Source organism: Aotus nancymaae, unplaced genomic scaffold (assembly GCF_030222135.1).
Source record: "Aotus nancymaae isolate 86718 unplaced genomic scaffold, 86718_ANA_hifiasm-v0.15.2.pri h1tg000008l, whole genome shotgun sequence".
In the NCBI taxonomy this organism is placed as follows: Eukaryota; Metazoa; Chordata; class Mammalia; order Primates; family Aotidae; genus Aotus; species Aotus nancymaae.
Window position 1 is genome coordinate 14900987 of NW_026988419.1, and position 27347 is coordinate 14928333.

The 27347-nt window shown below is 58.6% G+C and overlaps 2 protein-coding genes across 2 annotated transcripts; both read left to right on the plus strand.

The window, feature by feature from the left end:
* Positions 1-13547: 13547 nt before the first annotated feature.
* Positions 13548-17089, plus strand: CRYBA2 (crystallin beta A2). The gene is made up of 5 exons (XM_012445841.3): positions 13548-13595; positions 13776-13940; positions 15021-15162; positions 16275-16417; positions 16880-17089. The coding sequence occupies exons 2-5, from the start codon at positions 13780-13782 to the stop codon at positions 17025-17027; spliced, it is 594 nt and encodes a 197-aa protein (XP_012301264.2). The 5' UTR covers positions 13548-13595; positions 13776-13779; the 3' UTR covers positions 17028-17089.
* Positions 17090-22394: 5305 nt separating this feature from the next.
* FEV (FEV transcription factor, ETS family member) lies at positions 22395-26427 on the plus strand. Its single transcript, XM_021667623.2, has 3 exons — positions 22395-22555; positions 23267-23341; positions 25269-26427. The coding sequence occupies exons 1-3, from the start codon at positions 22504-22506 to the stop codon at positions 25856-25858; spliced, it is 717 nt and encodes a 238-aa protein (XP_021523298.2). The 5' UTR covers positions 22395-22503; the 3' UTR covers positions 25859-26427.
* Positions 26428-27347: the final 920 nt, after the last annotated feature.

The following is a 27347-nucleotide window of genomic DNA, read 5'->3' on the forward strand; positions in this document are numbered from 1 at the left end:
TGTCAAAAAAAACCCAAAAATTTCTTCTTGGGGGAGTGAGAGAAGGAATTTCTGAATTAAATCTTAGTAAGGGAGACTGTTTTCTCATCTTACCAAACCATGCTTATCTCAGCAAACCACAAAGCTCCAGGGCACCAGGGCAAGCATGCTTGGAACTGCCCGCCTACATTTGATGGCATTTCCTTCACTCAGGAAACGAGGATTTCCTGGTCTGTAGGCAGCACTTCCCTAGGGAAGGTTCTAGAAGAAAGTGTGGCTGGGAATTGGGCAGGACCAAGCAGGCAGCAAGGTGGTCAGAAGGGGAGGTCTCTTCGGACCTCTCGCATCTTTTTTTCTTTTTTTGAGTGTCTTCCTCTGTGGCCCAAGCTGGAGTGCAGTGCTGAGATCTTGGCTTGTTGCAACCTCTGCCTCCCAGGTTCAAGCGATTCTCCAGCCTCAGCCTCCTGAGTAGCTGGGACTACAGGCACGTGCCACTGCATCTGGCTAATTCTTGTATTTTTAGTAGAGGCTGGGTTTCACCATGTTAGCTAGGCCTGTCTCGAACTCCTGACCTCAGGTGATCCACCTGACTTGGCCTCCCAAAGTGCTGGGATTACAGACATGAGCCACCGCAACCAGCCGGGCCTTTCGCATCTCAAGCAAGGGTCTCTCTTCTTTCACAGAGGAGAACATGCTGCACAGCATGTGAACCTGTGAGGAAGTACAAGGTGAGGCGCAAGCCCCAGGCCCAACTTCTTGGGACAACTTGGGAGGGTCCTTGCTTGCTCCCCCAACTCCTGGACCAGCCTCCCAGAAAGGAGGGATGAATGGGGCAATGAGTGGGGTCACATGCTTAGGTGGCCAAAAGGGCCTGATGGGGAACTAAGTCAAGGGACCCCATTGGTGATGTGAGTGTGGTCTCCAAACCCTTGTCATCCATGTCTCTCCCTTCCCAAAGACGCTACCTCCCATCAAGAACCAGCAGTCTGTCAGCCAGCCTGCCAGCTGGAAACTGCAGACCCCAAAGGAGGAGATATCCTGGTCCTGCCCCCAGCCACCCTCGCCAGGCATGCTGTGCCTGGGCCTCACTGCCCGAGCCCATGCCATTGACTACTTTCTGGCTAACTTCTTCTCGGAGTTTCCCTGCTACTTTTTGCACCGGTAAGCTCTTGGGAAGGCAGAGGTCACCTTCCTCTTCTCTCTGTCCTCTCTGCCACTCCAGAGCAGGGGCTGCCCAGGCCCAACCCATGGTGAGGGGTGGAGCATGGTCAGTGGCAGTGGGACTCATTGAGCGCCACTGGGCCCACGATGCCCCCATTACTGCTTAGGCCCTTGTGAGAAGAGAACCAAGAAGCCAGATCCCCCTGGGGAACACAACTAGGCATCCCCTGCCCATCTTTGTTCCTTCTTTTTCCAACTGGGAGTCTCTCTAGCTCCTGTGCTGATTCTGAGTTTGAGCTTGGTTCTCTGAACCCAGTAGTACTACAGTTGGGTTAAGTCTGGGAGTGCCTCAAACTCATCTGTGCCCTCATCACTGGGCAGCTACCACCACTGTTTATGCCCCCAACCCCAGCATGGTGGCTTGCCCAGGCCACTCAGGGTGTCATGGCTGCCACAGGGAGCTGCCAAAGAGGAAGGCTTCCAGGGAAGAGTCAGAGACTTCCAAGGAAGAATCCCCTACTAAGCGGGGCCCTGTCTCCAAGCAGCAGCAGCAGCTCCTGGTTGACATTCTCACCACCATCATCAGGTACCAGCTCATACCCTGGGCTCTCACTGCCACCTCCCCATCCCTCCAGCTCATTCAGCCAGAGGCCCTTACATTCCAGCACTCTTCCTTTCTTAAGAAATAGAACTTGGCAGAGCACGGAGGTTCTTGCCTGTAATTCCAACACTTTGGGAGGCAGAAGTGGGAGGATGGCTTGAGCCCAGGAGTTTGAGACCAGACTGGGCAACATAGCAAGACCCCATCTCTACAAAAAATACAAAAATTAGCTGGACATGGTGGTACATACCTGTAGTCTCAGCTACTTGGGAGGCTGAGGTGAGAGAATTGCTTGACACCGTTAATTAACTTAATTAACTGGGAGGTTGAGGTTGCAGTGAGCCATGATCATACCACTGTACTCCAGCCTGGGAGACAGAGTGAGACATTGGCTCAAAAAAAAGATAGAAAGAGAGAAAGAAAGAGGAAGGAAGAAAGAGAGAGAGAGGGAGGGAGGGAAAGAAAGAGAAAAGAAAAAAAGAAACAGAACATCTTTGCAAGATCCCTCCACTGTCCCCCACCCCACCCACCCCAGGATAGCAGAGCTCTGATGGAGCTGGCTGGAGGGATTCTCAGGTCTGGGTCCTGAGTTCTGCCCCATTTCCTAGCTAGTAGATGAGTCTGGAGTCAGTTCAGTATCTCCCCAGGGCTCCTGCCCATCAGCTGTGTGATTCTGACCTGCTGTGCCTCCACCAGACCGTGTTCGCTTCCAAGATGTCTTCCTTGAAAGAAGGGCTAGGAGGAACAACTGACCAAGGGCTCCCCTCTCCCCACCTGGCACCCCCCTTTCCCAGCTAGCACCTAGCCCTGAAGCCAGGGCTCCCAGGGGCTGCAGGGCCCCTCAGCAAGGCTTTCTCCCCCGCTGCTGCCATCTAGAGGTCTGCTGGAAGACAAGAACTTCCATGAGGCTGTGGACCAAACCCTGGTGGAGCAGGTGCCGTACTTCTGCCAGTTCTGGAATAAGCAGTCGACTAAGTTCATGGACCAGAAAAACAGCCTGTACTTAATGCCAATCCTGCCCTCCAGCAGCTGGGAGGACGGGAAGGGCAAGCAGCTGGATGACAGACCTGAGCACACGCCAGGGTTGGGGAAGAAGAAAGAGGGGGAGGAGGAGGAGGAGAAGGGTGAAGAGGAAGAAGAGGAGTTGGAGGAGGAAGAGGAGGAGACAGAAGAGGAGGAGGAATTGAACAAGGAGGAGATAAAGGAGGAGAAGGAGGAGAGGGATGAGAAGGAAGAGAAAGTGAGCTGGACAGGGATCCGGCCCACACCGCAGCCTGAGTCCCAGGAGTCTGTGCAATGGCAGTGGCAACAGCAGCTGAAAGTCATGATGAAGGAGGAGCAAGAACAGGACGAGAAGGAGGCCATCAGAAGGTGGGCAGCCAGGCCCCAGTGAGGATGGGAGGGAGGCGCGTGTGCAGAAGGTTGCTAGGAGGTAATGGATGCTGAGGCTGGCGGCCGCCTGTGTGCACATCTCATCCTCACTCACGGCTTAGTGAGGTCATGTTGGTAGCTTAAGGCCTCCGTGGGAGTATCAGCCTGGTAACAACACTGAACTTTATTCTTTTTTCTCTGAGAGCTGGTTGTTGACATTTACCAGCACATGGCTACCAGGAGAATTGTTATAGTCTTCAAAGTCTCTGAAATGGCCTTCTAGAGCCAGAAAAGGACCACCTGTCTTGCAGGTGGGGCTTCCCACTGGGGCTGCCCTGCAGATGATTTATGTTCTTGCAGAGATTTCCCCAGGCCCCGCCCAGTCCCTTCTGCACCCTCTCACCACCTCCCTACCTTTCTCCAAACTTGGCCCTGAGATGCGGACTACACTGCCTGGGTTTGAATCCCACTCCTTAAATCAACAGCATATTTGACAACTTGGAATCTTTTAGCCACACTTGGAACGTCTGTAACATTGAAACAAGGATGCCCCACAGTGTAGTGGATGGGGGGAGTCGAATGGGAATCTCCGTAGAGCTCGCGGCACACCGCACTGCACTGACAGGCCAGCAAGGAGGCGCGCGGGCACTGCGGTCGCGCTCACGCTAGCCCCCGCCCCCTCGCAGGCTCCCGGCCTTCGCCAACCTACAGGAGGCGCTGCTGGAGAATATGATCCAGAACATCCTGGTGGAGGCTAGCCGCGGGGAGGTGGTGCTCACCTCGCGGCCGCGCGTCATCGCCCTGCCGCCGCTTGGCATGCCCAGGTAGGGGCCCTGGGGCCAGCGGCCGCGCAGACCGCGCCAGAGGGGCGACGGGGGCAGGCAGGCTCTGCCAGAAGCCTCGCCCCCACGCCTACCTGGGACTTTCTGTCTTCTAGGATTCTGACCCCGGACATGCTGCTGCCGATGCAGCAAGCAGAGGTACTCCACCCGGTGGGGCCACTTCCCACCGACCTTCTGTAGATGCCCGCGCCCAGCCTCTCCGACAAGCCGCCCTTGGTCCCGCCTGGGCCCCTCTCCACCGCCCCGCCAGTAAAAGCATCTAGTCTTTTTTCTATAGCTGCCTTGACTTTATTTCCCCGACGAGGGGGAAAGGCGCGCGCGCGCTCTGAGAGGGAAGGATGGCCAGAGCAGCCCGGGCTGACTGCAGCGGCGCGGCAGGGACTTAGGGCCCGGGAGGATGCATCTCTCCGTCCACGCTGCAGCTGGCCTGAGACCTCGCCGCTCTCTGCCGGCCGCTGGACGGAGTCTGGCCAGTGGAGGGCGCTCCGGGTGGGGCCTGGCTGGCCTCTGCCCCAGCTTAGTTTAGTGCACAGTAACTGAGCGCCAGGCCTGGCCAGCGAAGCAGGTGGCCACGGGGCCAGGCGGCCACCCCTCACCTTTCCGCGCCGCGTCTGCTCCGAGGCTCGGCACCCCCAGGGCCAGCCCCTTAGTATTTGCCCGGCTCCGGGTGCGCAAGAGGCTGGGGAGGAAGGAGAACTGAGGCACGCCGCGGAGGGCCAGAAACTAGACCCTGGGGCGGGTCGAGGTCACCGCCAGATCTCAGGCCACAGACCCTGCTAAGCGACTCCCACTGTGAGTCAGTCCTTAGACCAGGGGATACCCACCTCTCGGTGCCTCCTAACCCCCGCCCGCCCGGGAGCTTCTGTCCTCTGCTTCTCGGCTCCTCCCTCCCAGAGGCAGGTGGGTGGAAAAGTGACATCTGGTGTTGTTCCAGAGGCGCCCAGGTCCCCAGCACCCTCCCCTCCACCCCCGCCACCAAAGCCTCGGAGAAGCTCCGGCCTTAGAGCCCGGGCGGGGGAGGGAGGGGGCGCTCCGCCTCCATGAGTCAATATTTGCCCCAAGCAAACGGGCGCCCGGACAGGTGTGAGTGTGTGTCTGGGGGCGGGGACTGAACAGGCAGTATAAGAGTACTCTGAGCCCGGGCTCCCGGACAAGCTCCAAGGCGTGGGCTGGGGACAAAGCCAAGCTAGGCTGGGCCGGGCGGAGGGGCCAGGAAAGCCGAGCGGAGGGTGGCTGGGAAGGGAGGGGCGGGCCAGGTGCGCACCTGCGGTGGCCGCAGCGGCCGCCGACGTGTCAGCCGCAGATGCGCTCAGGTGAGGGCGGAGGCCAGCGGGCGCTGCGCTGCACTGCGCTCGCGGAAGACCAGGACCAGGAGATCACCGAGGGCGACTGCCAGGCCCCGGGCCCTCCGCTCCCGCCCCGCGACGAGCCCCTCGCACAAACCGGACCTGAGCGTTTTGTTCGTTCGGCTCGCGTGAGGCAGGGGCGGCCTCTCAGCACCAGCCCGGGGGCCCGGTCTGATCGCCACGCAGGCACCTGCCGCCGCCACCGCCGCCGCCACCATACGGGTGGGAGAGGAGAGGCAGTGCGCCGCTCCAGTGGAGATCCGGCTTCCATCCGGTCCCACCCGCCCTGCCTTGCCCTGCCCGCAGCTTCTGGGCTGCCCGGCTCGATTCCGCGTCGTGATACGGGCTGAGCCGGTTCCAGCGGGTGGCGAAGGAGGCCTTGACCCAGAACCGAAGTCCTTCTGGAGGTGGAAACCCGGATTCTAGTCCACCTCTCTCCCCGCGACTTCTGTGGCCTTGGGCAAGTCATTTCCCGGCCTCTTGGTTTTCCCGTTTGCACAGTGAAGGGTTGCTCTGGCCTCCAGCAGGGGTTAGGGCCTCCCCCGCCTCCTGTCCTGGTTCCTGGGCTCCTGGCCATGCCGGGAAGATGGACGCCCTCATGGGGTTGGAGCCGAGGCTGAGATGTGGAAAATCTGGGCGGGGGAAGCTGAGGGCGGCCATGGAGCCTCAAATCCACTTACTTGTTGGATCTCTCCGGTGCTGCTGACATCCTGAGATGTCACTCTCTGACACCTCCCTGGTCCCTCCTTCAGTCTAACCTTGTCTGAGACAGTCAGAATGACTGAGAAGGACAAGCACGGGACTCTTGCCCGATAGGGCCCCAGGCACCGCCGGTCACCACCTTCCTCAAACTCAGAATTCCACATCCTGGTTTCCATCGGCTGGGGCGGGGTAGGTAGGTAGCCCTCAGCTCAGGCAGAGGCAGCCCTGGGAGATGGGAACCAGGGTCAGAAGTCCCTCCAAACTGCTTGTTCCTAGAGGTGCCGGCTTGTCCCCTCCACCACCACCTGCCCTAGCGCCCCTACCTCACCCAACTACCCAGAGGCCCCAAAGGATCTACTGAGCCTGAGACCATGGCACAGAGGAGCAGGGAGGGGGCAAGATGTCGTTGGACAGATCCCAGGCAGATCTGGGGAGAGGGTGGGCTGCAGGAGGGCTTCACGGAGCAGCCTAGGGGCGGGAGGAAGGATGTGTGCAGCACTCTCTGGGCCAGCCCTTTGCTCTTTGCCTGGCACTGAAACATTGGCCTGTCAGGGCCTGGCATGGTCCTGGCACATCTTCCCTGTGTCTTTGAGGGCTTCCTTTTCCCTCTCCCACCATGGCTCGGGCCAGGATTCTAGATCCTGGGGCTGCACAACAAAGAGGAATCTGCCTGGAATTACCCCTTCCCAAACACACACACACACACACACACACACACACACACACACACGAGGCCCTGAGGGGAGGGTGGAGAGAAGGAGGCGGCCACCCAGTGGTCTGGGATCTGTCCTGAGAGTTACTGCCCCTTCACCCCAGGATCTAATTTCCCCAGGCCCTCACCCCCCCCATCCATCCCTAAGACCGAATTTGCTGGCCATTACCAGGTATCTGGCCTCTCATCCAGGTCTCTCCTCCGCTGCCGGGCTGGGGGTGGAGTCTCCCAGTGCCTGGCAGGCTTGCAGGTGCAGGGCTGCAAGGGAAGGGGGGCACTAAGCAGCTGGTGTTCGAGGCAGGCCCCCACCCCCTCCTGCTCAAAGCTGGAGCCTGCTTCCTGTCGTCCCTGTCAGCACCCTGGGTGGGGGAGGGACCAGGTAGTGGGGGAAGTGGAAAAGGGACTGAGCAGTTGCAGTGCAGCAGCTGAGAAACAGCAGAAGAGAAATGGAGAAGGAGGAGAAAGAGACCAGCAACATAGGCAGAAGGACAGAAGGGTGTGAGAACACAGAGGAGATCCCGGGGCCCCAGAGGCAGCAGACCCCAGACTGTGAGATCGAGACCAGAGGCAGAGACGACCAGAGAGAAAGCAGGGAAAAGGAACAGAGAGAGACACAGAGACAATTCGAGATAACAAGAGATGTACACTGAGATGGGACATGTGGAGACAAGGGTTACAGCTCAGGGGGACCAGAGGGGGCAGGTACAGTGTGTATGGAGAAAGGGGGAAGCTTTGAAACAGCCCTTCTCACCCCAAACTGGAGCAGGAATTAGCCCCAGGAGAGCATAAAGAGGCGGCTTCTAGGTGGCTGCCAGGTTTGGAGGTGGGGGAGCGTGTTACCCCTATCTTGGAAGCCCATCTCCTCCCATTAAAGGACAGAACGTGAGGCAGGGGCAAGGCCAAGGCCATGGCTGGACCCTGGGGGCTGTGAGCAGTGAGGGACATAGATCTGACTCCGTCTCTCCATTTCCCTCTCGGCCACGACCAGACAAGCCAACGGCTATGGCAACTAACCTGCCCCCACCCGTCCCAGTGATTCTGGCCTAGCCTTGGAATTTCTGAGCTTGGAGGCCCCCCAGGGTCTGTGTGAGAGTGGGGAGACCTGGGAGTGGAGGCACTGGGTGGTGGGGGTGGGGTGGGGGGAGGCTCATACCCAGGTGCTAATCCCCATCCGGCCAAGGCAGTACCAGAGCCTCACTGACCTTCTTGGAGATTAGTCCCCATGGAGACGGTGGCAACTTGCCCCCTCATTCTGGCTAGGCCAGGTGGGTGGGCGGGTGGGGCAGGCAGGGGCTGGAGAGGGAGGGGAAGGAACCTTCCAGAGGCATCACAGGATCACAGGAATCAAGGCTGGGAGGCCCCTCTAGGACCCACAGCCAGTTTAGTTTACAGGTAAAAAACAGAAGCCTCAAGAGGGGACTGACGCAAATGGTGCCCAGACAAGCACTGACACTAGAAGCCGTGTCGTCGGCTCCATTCCCAAGCATCTTTTCCTAGAGAGCAGAGGCCTAAGCAAGAATAAAGGAAATTGGCACACTCCCCTCTGACACTCTCAAGCTTCCCAAACTGAGGTCATGAGCTGAGGAGTGGTTTAATCCTGAGCCCTAGGCTGGCCTTTGCGGATGAGGATGAGCAGGAGGGTACAGCTTCCAGAGCCATGCTTACAGCCTGATCACTCTCCCAACCAGGCTCAGCCCCAGGGGTGGTGGGAAGCACGTGTCTCAGAGCCAGTTATAACCACAACCACAGCAGCAGCAGCAGCAGCGCGGACATTTATTGGGTGCACATTGCAGGCCAGATCTGTTTTACATGCATTTAAATCATCACAGCAGCCTCTTAACCCACTATCTTCACCCTTCAGTGTCTCTATGACCCTGTATGGGTGGCTGAGCTGATGCCTCCCTGGGTGACCATGGAGTGGGTATGTGCACGTGACATCAAGGAGGCATATTCGTGTGTGAGTCCAGCACCCAGCACAGTCAGTGGCACATAGTACATTGTATTAAATCTTTGAGAAATGAGTGAACAAGTGTCTGCCCATACGTGAATCTGACATTGAGGTTTCTATCGGATCCCAGAATGAGACTATTCGCATTCGAAGCTTGTGGGATCACACCTCTGTGCATGGAATGACTCTGTCTCCACCTGACTGAACATGTGTCTGTGTGTGCCCTCTCCCTGTCACCCTGTGCCAGCCCTGTGGCTTTGTGTCCGGGTGTGTGAGTGACTGTGAAAGCTGCCTGCCATCTCCCTGGATGGTAGCCAGTTCTCCAACCCCACTGAGGGGCAGAGGAGAGGGGGTCTGTTTCTAGTGGGAGAGAACAATGGGTCTGTGTGGGTGGGGCTCCCAACTGGGCCCAAGTGGGCTGGTCTCCGTACCCGTTATCTCTGTCTCCCAGGAGACCAGTCCTGAACAGCCTCAGGGAAGGTGCTCATCTGCCGGTTCTGGGCTCCAGATCGGGGTGGGGGTGGGGGCCAGAGAAGCAGGGGTGGAAAGGAGGGGCTGGTGAGGGTGGCAGGGTGGAGGAGGGCACCCTTCCCTGAATTTGCATCTTCAGTACCCAGGACCCCTGAATGATTTCCCAGTAAAATGAGGGATGAGGGCTGGGAGGCAACCGGCTCAAGGAGAGGACATTGGCCACCAGCTCCTCTCCGCTGCCCAGCAGTGCGAGCAGTACAGGCTGTTCCTGGGGTGGGGCGCTAGGTGAGACAGGTGCCACTTCTTTGGGATTCTTGGGGCCTCTGCCTAGGACGGAGATCTGGGCGGGAGCTTAGGTGCTAGTTTGAGGGCTTCCTTGCAGGACCTACATGTCACCACATGGGCTGGGGGTCTGGGTGGGATCTGAGGGCCTCATGGAGGGGACTCAGGCTCGAGGGATTCTCTGTGGGATCTTATGGGTCTGTATGGGTTGGGGGTTTCGTTTCGGTGAAATCAGAGGGCAGGAGATGGTGACTGGGGGTGGAGTGAAGTCCTGAGGATCTCCCCGTAGAACGCAAAGGTCCTGCCATGAGATGGAGAACTGAATGTGGTCAGGGTGGGGGTCCCTGAGAGTGCTCAGACCTCTATGAGATTTTGAGGGCTCTTTGAGCTGTCGACTGGGGTTGCTGGTTTTTGTCTACTTAACTTCCCGCTCCATGCCCCAAGGCCAGGCTGTGGATGTGGAGGGGGTAGGGGTGACTGCTGAGCTGGCAAACAAAGCCACCTGGGCACCCACCCTTCAGGAAGCTCTGGGCGCAACTGATCTGGGAAAACAAACAGGAACAGCTGCTAGGGGTGGGGGCACCGCAGCTGGGGAGAGAGGCAGAGCTGGACCAGCCTGGTGGAGAAGGAGACCCGGAGGGGGTCCTTGGAACCCAAGGCGGATAGCGATCCCAGAGTCTGCCACTGGCACAGGAGGCAGGGCTGCCCGGAAGCCCCTTCCCCTCAGTGGTTCTTCTCTTTGGCGGTGACCGTGAGGCCCAAAGTCAGGAGGGGCCTGAGGGGGTTGGGGACCCCTGAGATGTTTAGAGGTCTCTGGGCCAGTGACTTGGTGGTGGTGGTGGGTATGCCCATTTCTGAGAGAGGTGGTCGCAATTGCTAGAACTAAAAGCCCCCATGGATGGGAGGTGGGACCTCCGTACTGTTTTCACGAGTAGGGACGAGGTAGAGAAGGAGAGAGGCTGGATGTCGCGAAGACCAGAGCTTCGCACTGGAGGAGGAGCAGGGGCACTTCTCACACACGGGGTTCCCTCCCCAACTCCAGGCGGGACTCCTAATTCTAACCTGGATCTCGGCTGGACGGCCTCCCCGCTTTTCCTCCTCCCCTAACCCCGGAAAAGGAGCGCGCACACACACACCCCTCCTGCGGAATGCCGCCATCCGACACACGCGACCCTCGAGAGCACACCCAGACCCCATCCCCGCTCGGTGCAGTGTCCAGTATCCGACAGACACCCCCACACCTTCTGACCAACACTTGGTGCCCGCGTCAGGGACAGCGCAGACGCACAGCCTGACGCACTAGCCACCCGCACCCGCGGCCTCCCTCCCGACCTCGACCTCCCCTTCCACCCCGCCCTCGGTGCCAGCTTTCGGGCCAGCGCGGCCTGCCCGCGCCCTCTGGTGGCAGAATCCAGAATTGTCGGATAGAGATGGGGAAGGAGGGAAGGCGAAATCTGATTCTTCACCCCTCACCCCTGCCCCCGGCTGGTGACATTGACGACAAAGACTGGGAAACCAAGGGTCCAGAACTGGCTTGTGCCCCACCCCACTGTAATTTATATTCCCTCCTTGCGGTTTGGGGGAAATTACACCTTATTTGTGTTTGTTCAAATCCCCTATAGGGTAGGGAATCAGGACATGGTTCTGACCTCGCCCCCAATCAAACCCACCTCAGGCTGTCCCATCTCTGACTCATATCCTCCTCACTTGGACTCTACCTCCATGACCAGTTCTAGGGCCCTGTACTCTTGGCACCCACCTTCATACACACTGCGAGCTCCAACAGTAACTCCTCACCAGGGTAAAGAGAGGCCCAAGGGAGCCTCTGTCTGTCCCCAGTGCCTGCTCTCAGCAACCCAGAACTTCAGAAGTGGGAGGCCAAGCCTCCACCCCCCCGCTTCCATTGGAGAATTTCCTCTACATCCCTTTTCCCGTGGACATTTGGCCCACACCTGACCTCCTTGTTCACTCACTCGTTCAAGAAGTTTTATTGAGTGCCTACTATGCACCCAGCACTGTGCTAGGTTTGAGGATAACAACTGAGAACAAGGCACAGTCCCTGCCCCTTTCAATGGAGCTTACACTCTAGTAAGGGAGAGGCTGGTGCACCCATAAACACAAGATGAAAAAGATAACTTTACAGAGTGATCGATGCTAGAAAGAAAAAAGGGCTGATGTGATGGATGGAAGAGTGCCTGGAACAGCATCACCGAGAAGGTGACACAGGAGCCAGCTGTGCCAGGATCTTGTACCAAGACACTCCATTTAGCGGCAGCACAAATGCAAAGGTTCTGAGATGGGCTGAGCATGGAGCACTGGGAAGAAGGCTTAGAAGGCAGGCTGGTGAGGCAAGGCTTCTGGGAGCTGGGGTGGCTGCAGCTGGCCTGTGAGCACTTTTTAGCATAGGAGCTTGGATGGACAGCGGCAGAGCACTGACTGTGGCTTCCAAAGGTCCGAGGTCGATTTTTGCTCTGAAACTGGCTCGCTGTGTGAGTTTGGACAAGGCCCTAGACCTCTTTGAGCCTCCATTTCCACATCTGTACATGCAAACCTAACTCACTGGACTGTTGTGAGGACCCATAAACGGAGCATGCGGCTCATGGGAGCAGCAACATATTAGCTCCTTTCTCACTTGCCCTCTCACTTCTGCTGGAATATACCCACCCACACCCACCACCATTAAGGAAAACTCAGGATTTTGCAAGAAGTCTTTATGTCTCATTAACAGCTGTTGTGGCTAGAAAATTCCACTGCAAGTAGTGAGGAAATTTCCTACCTGCAGCTACCCCTTGGGGGTCCCAACATTTTCCTCTTCCTCCTCTCCCTCCTGCTCTCTCTACCACCCTCCCGCCCCGTTCCCCACCCCCCTCTGCCTTTCCCCAGCTCACTCTGTCGCCCAGTCTGGAGTGCAGTGGGCTCAAGCCCTTCTGGGCTCAAGCAATTTTCCCTTCTCAGCCTCCCACGTAGCTGGGACTACAGGGGCATGCCACCACTCCCGGCTAATTTGTTTGTTTGCTTTTGTAGAGACAGGGTTTTGCCTTGTAGCCCGGGCTGGTCTCAAACTCCTGGGTTCAAGAGATCCTCCCAAAGTGCTGGGATCACAGGGGTGAGCCGCCGTCCCCAGCCCTGGGAGGTTTCTTAGCTGTGACGCCTCCACCACGTTCCAAAGCCCTCGGGGCCTCCACTTCTTCATCTGGGAAATGCAGGACAATAACGGCACCTTCCAGGTCAGTGTTAGAGTTAATGGAGTTCACGCACCCGAAAGCCTGGGCAGAGAGCTCGACCTGAACTAAGTGCTTCATCCTCAGCTGTCAACTCTCAGGCAGACGTCGGGGCCGGAGCCCCGAGGACCTGGATCTTTGTCGGAGAACCGCAGCAGCACGAGTTGGGCAGAGCTTAGGCCCAACATTCCTCCTACCTCCCGCGGCGAGCCACTCCCTGGGTGGCCATTAAGCCTAAACCCGGAGTAAACCGCGGGGCCCTCGGGAGGTGGTTTCCAGCGCTTGGCGCCGCTGTGTGGCGCGTCCTAGCCACCGCCTCCTCTCCTTCCCGGGCCCCAGGGGCGCGGCGCAGGATCTGGGAACGCACGCTTGGGAGGAAAGGGGATGCGATGCACCGATCCTCCAGGAAAAAGAGGACTGAGCACATGAAGCGAGTCCTTTGCGCAGAGCTTTCTCTACTTCCGCCCTAGCGTCGCCCAAAAGAGAGGCCGGGACTAGGGCCGAGGAAGGCTGTAGATTAGACTCTGGGAAGAACTTCCCCTCCGAGAGTCAGCAGCGCGGTCTTAGCCCGAGGCCCCCGGAGGCCAGATCCCTTCGTCCCAGAGGGCCGGGCCAGGGAGGGCGCGTCCTGTCCTGAGGCCTGGCGAGCCCTGCCTGGCTCAGGCTAGAAAGAAAGAAAGCGCGGAGTCAGCCTGGGCTGCGGCGGGCGCGGGGTGCGTGCCTCAGCACTTTCTGTTGTCCTCCCTGTGGGCTGGGGCCACAGCGGCGGCTGCAGGACAGGCCTCGGCTCCCCAGCGGAGACCAGAGCCGACCGCAGCCTGCCTGCTGACTCAGCGCCCCCACCCCGGAGGGAAAGGGTGCGGGCAGGGGACAAGGCCGGGGTATAAAGCCCGGCCCTCCAGGCCGCGCGCAGCCTCGTAGCCTGCCCATTTCCCTCGTGTGCCGAGCTCACCCACCCGGTGAATGCCCGCTACTGGGGCGGGGAAGGGCTGGGAGCGCGGGAAGAGGGCGAGACCCTGGCAGCCGGGTCCAGAGCCAGGCTGGGTCCTTCCCCTAGTCCAACCCAAGTTGGACAGGCTGTGTTTCAGAATGGGGCTCTTGAGACGCTGAGCGCCTGGTTCCACTCTTCCTGTCCGCAGCGGCATGAGCAGCACCCCCGCGCCGGGCCCGGCGCCCGCCAGTCTCACGCTCTGGGACGAGGAGGACTTCCAGGGCCGTCGCTTTCGGCTGCTGAGCGACTGTGCGAACATCTGTGAACGCGGAGGCCTGCGCAGGGTGCGCTCGGTCAAGGTGGAAAACGGCGTGTGAGTGATTACCTGGCCGTGGCTGGGCTCGGTTGAGGGGTGCTGGGCTCCACCGGCCCAGGCTCAGAGCCTCAGCCCCCTGTCCTGTGAGCCCTGGAGAGACCTGCCAACACCGGAAACCCCATAGCCTCCCCAAACTCCCCACTCATCGCAAGACAAATCATGGGAAAGCGTGTATTTTTGTGCAAGTTAAAGAGACAAGCGAGGCCGGGCGCGGTGGCTCACGCCTGTAATCCCAGCACTTTGGGAGGCCGAGGCGGGTGTATCACCTAAGGTCAGGAGTTCGAGACCAGCCTGACCAACATGGTGAAACCCTACCTCTACTAAAAATACCAAAATTAGCCGGGCGTGGTGGTGCAGGCCTGTAATCCCAGCTACTCAGGAAGCTGAGGCAGCAGAATCGCTTGAACCCGGGAGGTGGAGGAAACAGTGAGCCCAGATAGTGCCACTGCACTCCAGCCTGGACGGCAGAAGGAGACTGTCTCAAAAAAAAAAAAAAGAGAGACGCAAGCGAGAAGCACCTCTTTAAGGGTCCCTATGGGGCCCCACAGTGAAGGGGTTCCTAGTGTACCTACATCCTTCCCAAAGTTTTTCTCTGTGCAAAATTAGAAGGCTCTGCCCTTGGCTTAACAAAAGAAACCCAATCCCTTTCCCTGGCCCCACCCTGGTCTCCAAGAGTCCGGTTTTTCCCACCCTCCCGTCTTCTACCACCCCCCTCACCCCCGTCCCTCACCCTCCATCCTCCATCTCCCAGTTCCTGCTTTAATACTCGAGAGAATCCTCCAATGCTTCCCTATGCAAAGAAGCACTTGGTGGTGGGGTGATCTTCATAACCAGGAAAATTCCTTCCCAACCTGGGGTCCTTGAGCAGGAAGCCTGGGCTCATCAAACCCCCGACAGCAGCAGGTTTGGGGTGTTTAGCCCCGAGAGGGGCTGGACTGCCATGCGATGGGCATGTCAGGGGAAGGGACTGGGACTGGAGAAAAATACTGTGCCTCTCAGTCTTTTCAATCATGGCAAGCAAGGGGGAGGCAGAGGGGGTGCACCTGGGGCAGATACCTCCCAGCTCTTCTTTTCCAGTTGGGTGGCCTTTGAGTACCCCGACTTCCAGGGACAGCAGTTCATTCTAGAGAAAGGAGACTATCCTCGCTGGAGCGCCTGGAGTGGCAGCAGCAGCCACAACAGCAACCAGCTGCTGTCCTTCCGGCCAGTGCTCTGCGCGGTGAGCACAGCCGCCTCTCCTCCTCTGCCTCCTAGCTCTAGGCCCTGGCCTCACCATGGGTCCCGGAAAGGCTATCCAAGCCCTGCATGGGGGTGTGTAAGCAAACTCCAAGGTGGGCAGTAATAGCGTTATTTCTCAGAATCAGAAGGGTGTCTCCAAGAAAGTTGGGATTGTGGACGTAGGCCAGGAGTCCAGAAATCATCACCACGGACAGCGCCAAGGCCATCCCAGTCCTGAGCGCCCAGGGCTCCCTCATATCCAATAGACCACACATGTGAGGGAGCGACTCTGTCGTCACACAGCCCTGTGAGGTCAGGATGGCTGCTGTTAGCCCCATACACAGGTGTGGAAATGGGGCTCAAAGGGACAAAGTGGCTTGCCCAGGGTCACTGAAAAGAGTCAGTCTCAGTGTGTTTGTGTGTGTTATTGTGTGTGTGAGGATGTCGGTAATGAATCAACTACACTGGAAGAGAGGATCTCACTTTCCATTTGTGCTGACCTGGGAACTGGTAGGGATGAGGGGTGGAGGGCAGAGGACCCAGCCCAGGGCGGCACAGCTCCTCTGTTGCAAGAGGCTGAAGAGCCCTGCAGTGGGAAGGCCCTGGGGCCAAGATGCAATCGGTATTGATGCCCTGACACGTCTATACTGATTCTGCTATCCAGTACCCCTTAGCTGGGCTCTAATCTGTGAGAGGCTGTGCTGAGGGGCTGGGCAGGGGATTGGGTAGTCAATCAGTGAGTCCCTCCGGGAACTATCTTGGTGAATGGGCCAGATTTCTCTAAGGACCTCTGATTTTGCTCCTGCAAAACAGGTCCATGTCACAAGATGCTCGCTAGTCCCTACCTGAAAGGGTTTCTGGAACCCCATTCCCCCAATCACCTCCTTAGCCCAAAGCCATGGGAGGGGCCAGGTTCGAGGGAGCCTCTGAGTGATCCGTTTCCCAGACTGCCAGGGAGCTGATGGGGTGAGTCTGGGAGTGCCTGTAGGTCCTAGACAGCTGCACAGCTTTCGTGGGGGCAGTGGGGCGGAGGGGGAAGCGAGGCTGAGGATGTATCCATTGATCATGCTTTAGAAGCCCTGACCTTTCTGTCCCAACCTTCCTGGGCCTCAGAACCACAGTGACAGCCGCGTGACACTGTTTGAGGGGGACAACTTCCAGGGCTGCAAGTTCGACCTCAGTGATGACTACCCATCCCTGCCCTCCATGGGCTGGGCCAGCAAGGATGTGGGTTCCCTCAAAGTCAACTCCGGAGCGTGAGTCTTGGAACTAGAACCAGGGAGACAGAAGAGCAGGGCAGCAATGGAGACCGAGGGAGAGGGTGGAGGAAAGTGGTGTGGGGAGGGCACTAAGAGAAATATTGGGGACTTGGAGGCGAGGGGACGTGAGATGATGGAGTCAGACTGGGAGGGAGGAAAGGAGGAGGTCCTAGGAGAATGGGGGCAGAGGACAACATGGGGACAGGAAGGGATGGAGAACATGAGGGGATGGAAGCAATGGAGGATGGATTTGGGAAACTGGATGAGAAAGGTGATAGGAAGACTGGGAGCAGTGGGTGGGGGAGGGAGAGAGCCACTTGGGGAAAGCCGAAGCAGTGATTTTGGAGCTGGGGGTTGGGAGCTACAAAAAAGGGGCTGCTAGTGGAGAACACAGGGTGGGGTTGGGGTTGGGGGTGGGAACAGAGCTTACTTCCCATCCCTGTGCCCTCACTGGCCTAGGTGGGTGGCCTACCAGTACCCAGGCTACCGAGGCTACCAGTATGTGTTGGAGCGGGACCAGCACAGCGGCGAGTTCCGTACCTACAGTGAGTACGGCACACAGGCCCACACCGGGCAGCTGCAGTCCATCCGGAGAGTCCAGCACTAGGCTCCTCGGCCCCAGACACCTTCCCTGAGGACCCTCAATAAAGGTTCCTGAACCTTCCTGTCCCTCTGGCCTCCTTGGTGTCTTGCTTTGTGATCTCCATCCTCATCTTTCAGAGGGTCCCTCCCTGCCAAGCTGACCTCCCCCCACAGGCTCTGGGACCTTGGGTACTGAGCATCAGCTGGCTGAGGTTGTGCGTGGGTAGGCTCTGGTGGGGCTGACAGCAAAGGGCTGGTAAGAATCTTAGCAATTCTGTTAAATGCCACCAGTCCCAAACCTCTCCTTGGTAAGGTCCACCACTATGTATGAGCCAGGGGTTCTGCTAGCTCAGATGGCACTTTTGCCATCCTGCAGATAGGGTGGGCACACCCCCACATCAGGGCTCATAGCTGGATTGCAGCTTCTACACACCCCGGCCCAGGCACCATGATGCAGGGCAGAACATCCTTACCATATGCGGAAGGTCTGGGCTTCCTCTGTAACCCCAGAGCATTTTCAGCCTTTACCTTTGCCCCTAGCCAGGGAAGCCTGGGCCTCCTGTATTTGGCCCCTTTCTTCCATCTGTAGGAGGGGCGGTAGTGGGAAATCCCACTGCCTCCCAGGGCCTTCAAAGGGGAGACTTCCACCCTCTGAGCCCAGCCCCCAGACCCTTTGAACAATGACAATCACTTACAGTGGTGTTGAACTCCAGCATTTGCAAAGCATCTTTATATCCCCCCTTTCAGCGCTTCATACCATCCCCTCTTCAGTCTTCCATTTCCTCCCTACCCTTCAGAGGACTGGTGAGCTGTAGAAGCCACCCCTCAGTGGCTGACACACTAAGCCTGGGTTGGGGGCAAGTGGTAGGCACCCACAGGCATAGCAGGGCTGAGTATGGCCGCAGCCATTAGAGCCCCTGGCACTAGTGTGAGTTTTTTACCAGTTCCCTCTTTGGTCCAGTTAGTGATGCCCCTCCCCCGACCCCTACACAGGCAGAACCTCTCAAGATTCTTGGGACTCCCCTCATCCTATCCTGTGGGGATTCTTGTGTTTTCTCCCCTCCTTCCTTCCTTCCTTCCTTCCTTCCTTCCTTCCTTCCTCCCTCCCTCCCTCCCTCCATCCCTTCCTCTCTCTCTCTTTTTCTTTCTTTCTTTCGACAGTCTCGCACTGTTGCCCAGGCTGGAGTGCAATGGCATGATCTCGGCTCACTGTAACCTCTGCTTCCCAGGTTCAAGTGATTCTCTTGCCTCATGCTCCCAAGTAGCTGGGATTACAGGCACATGCCACCACACCTGGGTAATTTTTTTGTGTTTTTAGTAGAGACGGGATTTCACTATGTTGGCCAGGTTGGTCTCAAACTCCTCACCTCGTGATCCCCCAGCCTTGGCCTCCTAAAGTGCTGGGATTACAGGCATGAGCCACCATGCCCGGGCAGATTCTTGTGTTTTCAAGTCCCCAGCGGACCTATCAGCGGAGAAGGGTGGCTCTGATTATTGCCCCAGGCCAGGCAGGGCAGGGCAATGCCAGGGGGCAGTCAGACTTGGGCCTGAAGTCCCCAGAGGTTCAACTGTGCAAAGTCAGGCTGCTCCTTTGGGAAGAGCTGTGCACCATAAGTCAGAACTCATGAGACCCAAATCCCTCACCTTGTAAGCCGGCGCTATTGACCCCTGTCCTGCCTGTCTCACAGGGGCTGTTGGGAGGATTCTATGAGAAACCCCTGCAAATACTTATGGTGTTATGGAAAAGCATTGGGGTAGTCAATGTAGGGGCCTCCTTCCCCTACCTCCTCCACCCATGGATCCTAGGGTTGGGTCAGAGGACCAAGGGAGAGAGCTGTGGGTGAGATATAAATTTTGCTTTACACTTGAATGGGTCCTAGAGTCCATGGTCCTTGTTGCATTCAATCCTCCTAATACTCTCCAATTTCATCTATTTTTACCAAACTGGGGATCCGAGGAGTAGTTTTGATGATATCACCTAATTAATTGGTGACAAAGCCAGGATTTGAACACAGGGCTCCTGGCCCTAAATCCAGGCTGTTAGGTGGAGGCTGAATTGAGCTGTGGCCAAAAGCCTCAGGCCCCAGCAGAGACCAAAACTTCTGTGGGCCCTAGAAGAATCTGGGGTTCCTGGCTGGTCACGGGCATCTCTCCATCCCCTTGTGGAATGGCTGTATTTACAATAGCTACATGTATAGAATCTGTTCTAAGCACTTCACATGCATTATCTCATATAAACCGCATCATTCTGCATGGCAGGTACTATCATACCCATTTTATTTTTATTTATTTTATTTTTATTTTGAGATAGAGTCTCACTCTGTTGCCCAGGCTGGAGCGCAATGTTATGATATTGGCTCATTGCAACCTCCACCTCCCGGGTTCATGCAATTCTCCTGCCTCAGCCTCCCGAGTAGCTGGGATTACAGGCACCTAACATCATGCCTGGCTAATTTTTGTATTTTTGTACAAACAGGGTTTCACCATGTTGGCCAGGTTGGTCTTGAATTGCTGACCTCAGGTGGTCTTGATTTGCCCACCTCAGCCTCCCGAAGTGCTGAGATTATAGGCGTGAGCCACCGTGCCCGGTCCATACCCATTTTACAAATGAGGAGACCCAAGTATAGTACAGAGGTTATGTTACTTCCCCCAGAGGCACATAACCAGGAAATGGGGGAGTCAAGAGTTGAACGTAGAACCAAACAGACTGGCTCCAGAGCCCAGCAGCCCATTTCCCCACCGCTTGCTTTGGGGAGCAGGCAATGAGCAAAGGGAGATCTGGAATCTGCCCTTGACTGAGCTGCCCTCCTTACGGGGGACCTATGGTTGCTGCGAAGAATCAGCAAGATGGCTTCAGGAACGAGAAGTGTGACTCTGAACCCGGCACGGGTCTCTGGGTCTCTGTTTCCCCATCTGTGCAATGCAGAAGTCAGGGGAGCTAATATTTGCTGCAGCTTTTGCCACCCTGGACCTTCTAGGTTTTTCCGGACCCAGGGGTCATATTCTGCTCCCTATATCAGTCTACAGCTAAGGAGGAGTGGAGGGCACAGAGGACAGTCTAAACTCCAATGCTTTCACCTTCCAGTCCTTTGTTCGTTCTGAGCAGGCTGACCACCTGCAGAACCACTTGGGACCAGCGCCCAGCAGAGTAGAAAGGGGATGAAAGAGAAACTGCCCAGCACGCTGCTGTTGGCTTTCCTGGCTGTACTTGCAGCAGGAGGGGATGGAGATCAAGATGGGTACCAGGGGGGTAGAGGGGACTGCCCCCCATGCACGCTTTTCCTGGTGCCCCACCCCGTCCTTCAGCAACTGGCTTCTTGGTAAGGCTGGGGCATAAAGCCTGTACTGTTGATCCTTGCCCAGCTCAGAGCTGGGATATTCGGGCAGACCTCCTCTCTAGGAGCCTCTTCCTTACACCTCAGCCTCCCACTGAGAGCATTAAGTGGGCGAATTTTGATGCCTCCCAGCTCTTCCAGCTCTTACTTCCTGCCCCCTGCTATTTTCTGTTCTTACCTCCTGCTCCTTGTTTTCTGTCCACAGTTGGTGGGAGAAGCAGTAAGAGGAATGAGAAGGAGAAGGATTGGGATCTTGACCCCACCTTCAAGGCCCTCCCCTTCTTTGGAGCCCTGAGTTTGGTCCACAGGGAACATTCTAACTTCTAGTCTTTGCTCCTACCAGATTCCAGGTCCACGTATTCCTGTCCTGCTAGGATCCTCTGAGGTCCTGGAATCCCTCATTTTCCCTCCACACTGCCTCCCACACTTCTCCCTGGCTCCTTTGCACCCTCCACCAGCAGAGATGGACACTCCAGCAAAGATGAACACTCCAGTTACAGCAAATGAGAGTGGACAGGGGCCTGCAGAACCCCAGGCATAGGTCTTTCCATCCATCCTCAATCAGGCACCCCATGACCAGGCACTTAGTAGGAAACCTGGCCATTCCCAGGCCTCCTCCACCCCTGGGCTCAAGCAGTGAGAGAGAAGGACTTTGAGAATCCCAGTTTTGACAGTAGCCATTCCATATTGCAAGGCTTAGAAGGTGGGCTTCTGGGCTGGAGCCTCATCTTCAGCCAGCATCCCTACTTAGCCTGCCTCTCCAGAGCCAGGAAGACCCATAGGTACCCAGAGAGACTCTAGGCCACATGGGAGCCACATCAACATCTTTGAATGAGTTAGAAATAGGAATCCCTTTCTTGGAGTGGATTTCAGCCTTGTGCAATGCACAGCCCTGCCTTAATCCCTCCACCTCTCCAGCCTGGTTCTGGGGTGGCCAGAATGGGAGTTGTGGTGAGGGTGGGTGGCCGACTGGGAGGACAGGGGATGGGGAAGGATGGGAGAGAAATGGTTGTACAGGGAAGTAGCAGGGGGCTCAGGAACTCATCAGAAGCCGAGACAGACTCTCAACATCTATAGAGGCCTTCAGCAGTCCAGGCCACTACTAATTTGTGGGGAACTGAATGAATGAGAAAAGGAAGGGAGGGAGAGGGATGAGACGGAGAGGCGGCTGGAGGGGAGATTGGAGTGGGAGAGAAAAGCAGCCTAGAATAGACGGGAAAGAGAGACCTAGAAAGGGGGCGGGGAGGACCGAGGAGGGGGCTGCCCACCATAGGGTGCCAGGAGAGATGGCCCAGCATCAGGCCTGAGTCTTGGGGGCCCCAGAAAGGCAGGAAACGGGCCAAAGTAAGAGGGAGACAGGGAAGGGGTTCGGGTCTCTAGGGAAGAGCAGAGAGTGGGAGAAGAGGAGGAGGGAGCGGGGGTGGGGGCAGAGATAAAGGGAGCAACGGCTGCAGGGCCGGGAGCTCAGCGACAGGCGAGAGAGAGGGAAGCGGAAATTTAAAAGTGAAGATGCAGATAACGCAGCCTGGAGACGGGAACCCGGGTGGGGATAGAAGTAGGGGGAGGAGAGTGAGCGGCGAGGGGAGCGGGAGTCGACTGGAAGAAGGGCACTGGGGAGGGGGCTATGGCCGCTAGGGTCCGAGGTGTGGCCGGGTACACCACCCCCATCACTGTTTACAGAGAGTCAGGGAGGCGGAAAGACACGCGCTCCCGGCCCCCATCAGAGCGCTTGGCCCGGGCCCATCCCCCGCGCGTCTCCCCAGCTGCGGGGCGCGGGGGGGCTGCCGGGTGCGCTTGGCTATGGCGCGGCGCGTTGGAGACTTTATTGCGATGGGACGATAAGAGGGGCGGGGGCGGGGTCCTGGGGGCCGAGGCGGCCGCGCTTTAATTAAAACGGAAATTGCGGCCCCTGGCCGCGCGGGGGCCGGAGGGTTCCAAGCGGCCCCGTAGCTGGGAGCGTTGCTCCAGGACCCCCCCCAAGTTGTCCCCCCACCCCCGCCACGCCCGGGCTGCCCCCTCCCGCCAGGCCCTGCCGGACCCGGCGCTGTCTTCTCCTCCTTGTCACCCGCGGTCGCTTCGGGCGGGGATCGGTGCCCCGGAGCGCAAAGCCTGCCTCGCCCCCCTTCCCCGTCCCCCCCATCTCCCACCGCCCAGTTCCCGGCGGCGATGAGACAGAGCGGCGCCTCCCAGCCCCTGCTGATCAACATGTACCTGCCAGGTACCAGGGAGCAGCCGGGGGCTGGTGGCACCGGAACCCGGGGCGGGAAGTCTAGGCTCAGGCTCGGGGAGAGAGTGCTGGGGTCCAGGAGAACGGGAGGTGTCCGGAGATTCGGCTTGCAGGGAGGGCCGATTGTAATTTAGGGGCAAGTGGAGCTCTGGGGTTTCAGTGCAGGGTCTAGAGGAATCGAAGTGAGCAGAATGGGAGCCTGGGGCCGACAGCCGGGACTCAGGGACCTGAAAGAGCCTAAGAGGGGAAGCAGGGGTCTCTGGCGTGGTGGAGGACTCTGTGGCCGAGCCGTACCGAGAGGCTGTGGCCCGCGGGCGACGCCCCTGCGCCCTCACGGCTCCTCACCTTCCTGCTACGAGCGTTCGGGCCCGGCCCTCCAGGTGCCCTCCTCTTCTCTCGGATGAACTCCCCGCGCTCCGGCTCGGCTGGAGCAGTTCCCCGCTCGGCTTTATAAGGCTCCAGCCGGCCCCTTCGGAAAGCGGATTTCCTTTTTCCTGAACGCGTTTCCTGACTTGGGTTCTACGGAGGGGCTCCGCGCGGCGCGCCTGGACCAGGCTCCGGGAGGAGGAGCCGGGTGGCCCGGGCCCCCAGCGTCGCGCCTGGGGACCACCGCACCCCCCTTGAGCCTTGGCCCGGGGCCCTTTGGTCAAGCCCACAACTTCCGCCCGGGGTTCGCCTGATTCTTTTATTCTGCTGCTGCAGATACCGTCGGAGACGGTCTCTTCAAGGAAGGGAAGAACCCGAGCTGGGGGCCGCTGAGCCCTGCGGTTCAGAAAGGTGAGCTGGCTGGCCCGCTGGGCGGCGGAGACGGGGGCAGTTGGGGTCAGGGCACAGGCGGACAGAAGGTGGGAGTAGTGTGCACCCAGGGTTCTGGGAAGCCCGGAGTCCTGGCCTGGTTGTGGGGAGGCCTTGGGAAGGCATTCACTTGGTTTTTGGCTCCTGTATCTTCTGAGCACCAGGAAAAGACTTGCAGGGCAAGGCAGATGGAGAGGATCCCACTCCAGGCCCTTTTGCTGCTGTGTACGGTTTTCCAGGCTTTGGGGCTGGGGCTGGGACACTTAGCATTTTTTCCCTGCTGGTAGTAGGAGTTCAAGGCCACAGCACCAGCCAGCAATGAAACCGGGGGAATTACTCCCCAAACACGGCGGGCTTCCCAATCACTAGACCCTGGCCACTGCCGCCTGCCTCACCCTCCCGCGCTGACCCACGCTAGCTGATCTCTGCCGGCCAAGTCTGCCAGACGACAGCAATTGATTTCCAGGTTCACCACCAACGCTCCACTGGTAGTTGCTAAATTACCCTGACAGCAGTGTCTCCCCCAGTCCCCATCCCAGTTGTTACCCTAGATCTCACCAAGAGACAGGAACCACAAACGAGGTTGGCAACTGTTTTATCCAGAAGGAAATGATGCCCAACAGGAACACGCATCCAAGCAGCTGAGGTCGCTCCGCTGTTGGTGCCAGGTGTACCTTTGTACACAAACCTTCCCTTGCTTCTGACCTTAAAACTTAACTTTGGGGTCCAGGAGCCAGGAGGCTCTTTGCTGGGCTGGCTTGAAAGGATTGGGATTGAAATTATGGGGGAGGGCAGCGTCTGGTTTCTAAGCCAGTGGCTGAAAAACGAAGAGGGGTTCACTAGACTCTGTCTGAGGCAGTAAACAGAACACTTCGAGGAAAATCCGTTTTATTCTAAAAGGGAGTGGGGGTAATTGTATCAGGATTTTTCTCTGCCTGTCTACTTGAGGCTCCAAGACAGAGGAGCAGGAATTCTGGGACCCTACTCTCTCACCACTCACATATCCTGGAAAAACCTCCTTGCTGCCTCCAGCAAGGAGGGAGATCACACAAAGACAGGAGGAGGTCGGTAGCCAAACGTAACAGCTGCTCGGTCAGGTCCCCCTCCCCAGAGCTGTTCATCAGGCCCCCAAGAACTATGGCATCTTACTGGGCAGGGAATCCCGCCTGTTCCGAAAAAAGAGGCCAAACTCTCAGGACCAGCGCAGAGGCTGCGCACCCAAGGGTGGCAAGGACAGGGAGCCTCTGAGAGCTTGTCCCTCCTGTCACGTATAGGGGGCCACTATTCCTACTCCTGTCTGATGCGATGTTGCAAGGAAGCCAGCCACCACTCCACCTCGGGAGTAGCCTGTCCAACTATGTCTTTGGGGACCAGGGCCTGGCTGGACCTTGTCCAGCAGTGGTTGGGGTCGTCCTGCTGCACGCCTGTCCCTTCCCATCTCTGGAGGTCGTCCAGATGGCATGTGGCAGTACAACCATCTGCCCAAGGTCGCCCTGTTCAGTTGTGCGGGCTTTTCCATGAATAAGGGCGCCCGGCTGAGATGGTGAGTGGCGGCGGTTATCTGCTCTTGCTCGCTTTGGAAAGCCGAGTGCCTTGGTGCCCCGGCTGCGTCCACGTGGGGGAGGCGATGCTTCCCCTTCTCCTCCGAAGTTCCACAAAACCTTGCATCCGGAAAGCTAAGTGCTTTTCGGTGGAAGCCGCATTTCCATTGTGCAAAAGCGCGTTAAAGGCTAAAGACCACTCTGCGGATCAGCTCCTCCCGGGCCGGCTACTCGCAGCTCACAGCTGGAAGTGCCCTTTTCTTCCCCAGGACCGGTTCCTCCCGGGGTGGGTCGGTTTCCCGCCTGCACTCTCCCCCAGTTTCGGCCTCCCCGCCCCGGCCTCTGACTGACCGCCCCCCTCCCCACAGGCAGCGGACAGATCCAGCTGTGGCAGTTTCTGCTGGAGCTGCTGGCTGACCGCGCGAACGCCGGTTGCATCGCGTGGGAGGGCGGCCACGGCGAGTTCAAGCTCACCGACCCGGACGAGGTGGCGCGGCGGTGGGGCGAGCGCAAGAGCAAGCCCAACATGAACTACGACAAGCTGAGCCGCGCCCTGCGCTACTACTACGACAAGAACATCATGAGCAAGGTGCACGGCAAGCGCTACGCCTACCGCTTCGACTTCCAGGGCCTGGCGCAGGCCTGCCAGCCGCCGCCCGCGCACGCCCACGCCGCCGCTGCAGCCGCCGCCGCCGCCGCCGCCGCCCAGGACGGGGCACTCTACAAGCTGCCCGCCGGCCTCGCCCCGCTGCCCTTCCCCGGCCTCTCCAAACTCAACCTCATGGCCGCCTCGGCCGGAGTCGCGCCCGCCGGCTTCTCCTACTGGCCGGGCCCGGGCCCAGCCGCCACCGCTGCCGCCGCCACCGCCGCGCTCTACCCCAGCCCCAGCTTGCAGCCCCCGCCCGGGCCCTTCGGGGCCGTGGCCGCAGCCTCGCACTTAGGGGGCCATTACCACTAGACGGGGCGATCCGGTGCCTGCGGCCTCGCCCGCACGCCTAGAGTCTCGCCCGATCCCATCCGCGTCCCGAAGAGGGGCCCCGGAGCCTCCGCCAACCGTCCTCTAACCCAGAGTTTACTCCACCTGCCGCACCCAGCACCGGGGACGGGACAGAGCCCCCTCAATCCTTGTCTGACACTAGATTTGCCCCCGTCCCACCCCTCAATCCCCTGAGGAGGGCCATGTGCGCCCGCCCGTTTGACTTTTTTTTCTTTTCGGTCTCCAGGTCCCGGAGCGGGTTCATTCTCCCCCCCACTCCAGTGCATTTCCGCCTGGCTCCTAGAAGCCCCATTCAATATCACTTCTCTTTATCCAGTGCCAAATATTTTCCCACTTTTGCTCTCCCCCACGGAACTGGTCCCACCCCAGCACGTGGAGGCCTGTCACGGTCCTCATTCCTGGGACCTGAGCAGGTTTGGTGAGAGCCACCGTCCCCAGGACACATGGTCCCCTTCCTCCTGTCTCCACTCTCGCAGGAGGGCCCAGCGTGTTTCCGACCCTTCCAGCCCCATTAAAGCTCCTGAGCTCCCCGCTGCCTCCTCTCTCTGTTCTTTGCTGCACCAGAACCCGTGGATAGGGAAAAGCAGGAAGAGGCTTATCTGGGGCCAGAGCAGAGACCTGCCAAGAAAGAGATCCCGAGAAGGAGGGTGGCTCGGGCTTGGGCACCGCCTGCAGTGAATGAGGGGCCTGGAGGGTGGGCTCAGCCTGAGGGAGCCGCCTTGCCTCACACCCACCCTGCCAGACGGCCCCAGCTCACCTCACTCTATCTTTCAATTGCCGGGCACCCCACCCTACCCCTACTTCCATCCCAGCAGACACCGCACCCCAGCCTCCCCATTTCACTCACCCTTCATCTTCCCCTCACCCCACCCCATCCCAACAGACACCCCACCCCCACCCCTCCCACCCTCCCCATCTCACCCAGCCTTCCACCCACCCCTCACCCTACCCCATCCCAACAGACACCCCACTCCCACCCCTCCCACCCTCCCGATCTCACCCATCCTTCCACCTACCCCTCACCCTACCCCATCCCAACAGACACCCCACCCCACCCTCCCCATCTCACTCACCCTTCCACGCGCCCCTCACCCCACCTTATCCCAATAGACACCCCACCCATACCCCACCCTCCCCATCTCACCCACCTTCCACTAGCCCCTCACCTTACCTTTTCCCAATAGGCACCCATACCCCACCCCCTCCATCTCACCCATCCTTCCACCAGCCCCTCACCCCACCTCAGCCCAACAGTCACCCACATCACCTCTTCCCCATCTCACTCATCATCCCACTTGCCCCCACCTCATCCCAACCTTCACCCCTCCTGGCTCAGCTTCACCCTACCTCACCGTTCCCTCAGCCACTTTATTTCATCCCTTTCCCCAGCCACCCGCCCCTCCTCACCCTGCTCTCACTTCGACTTTCTCTCCCCGTCCCGCACAAACCG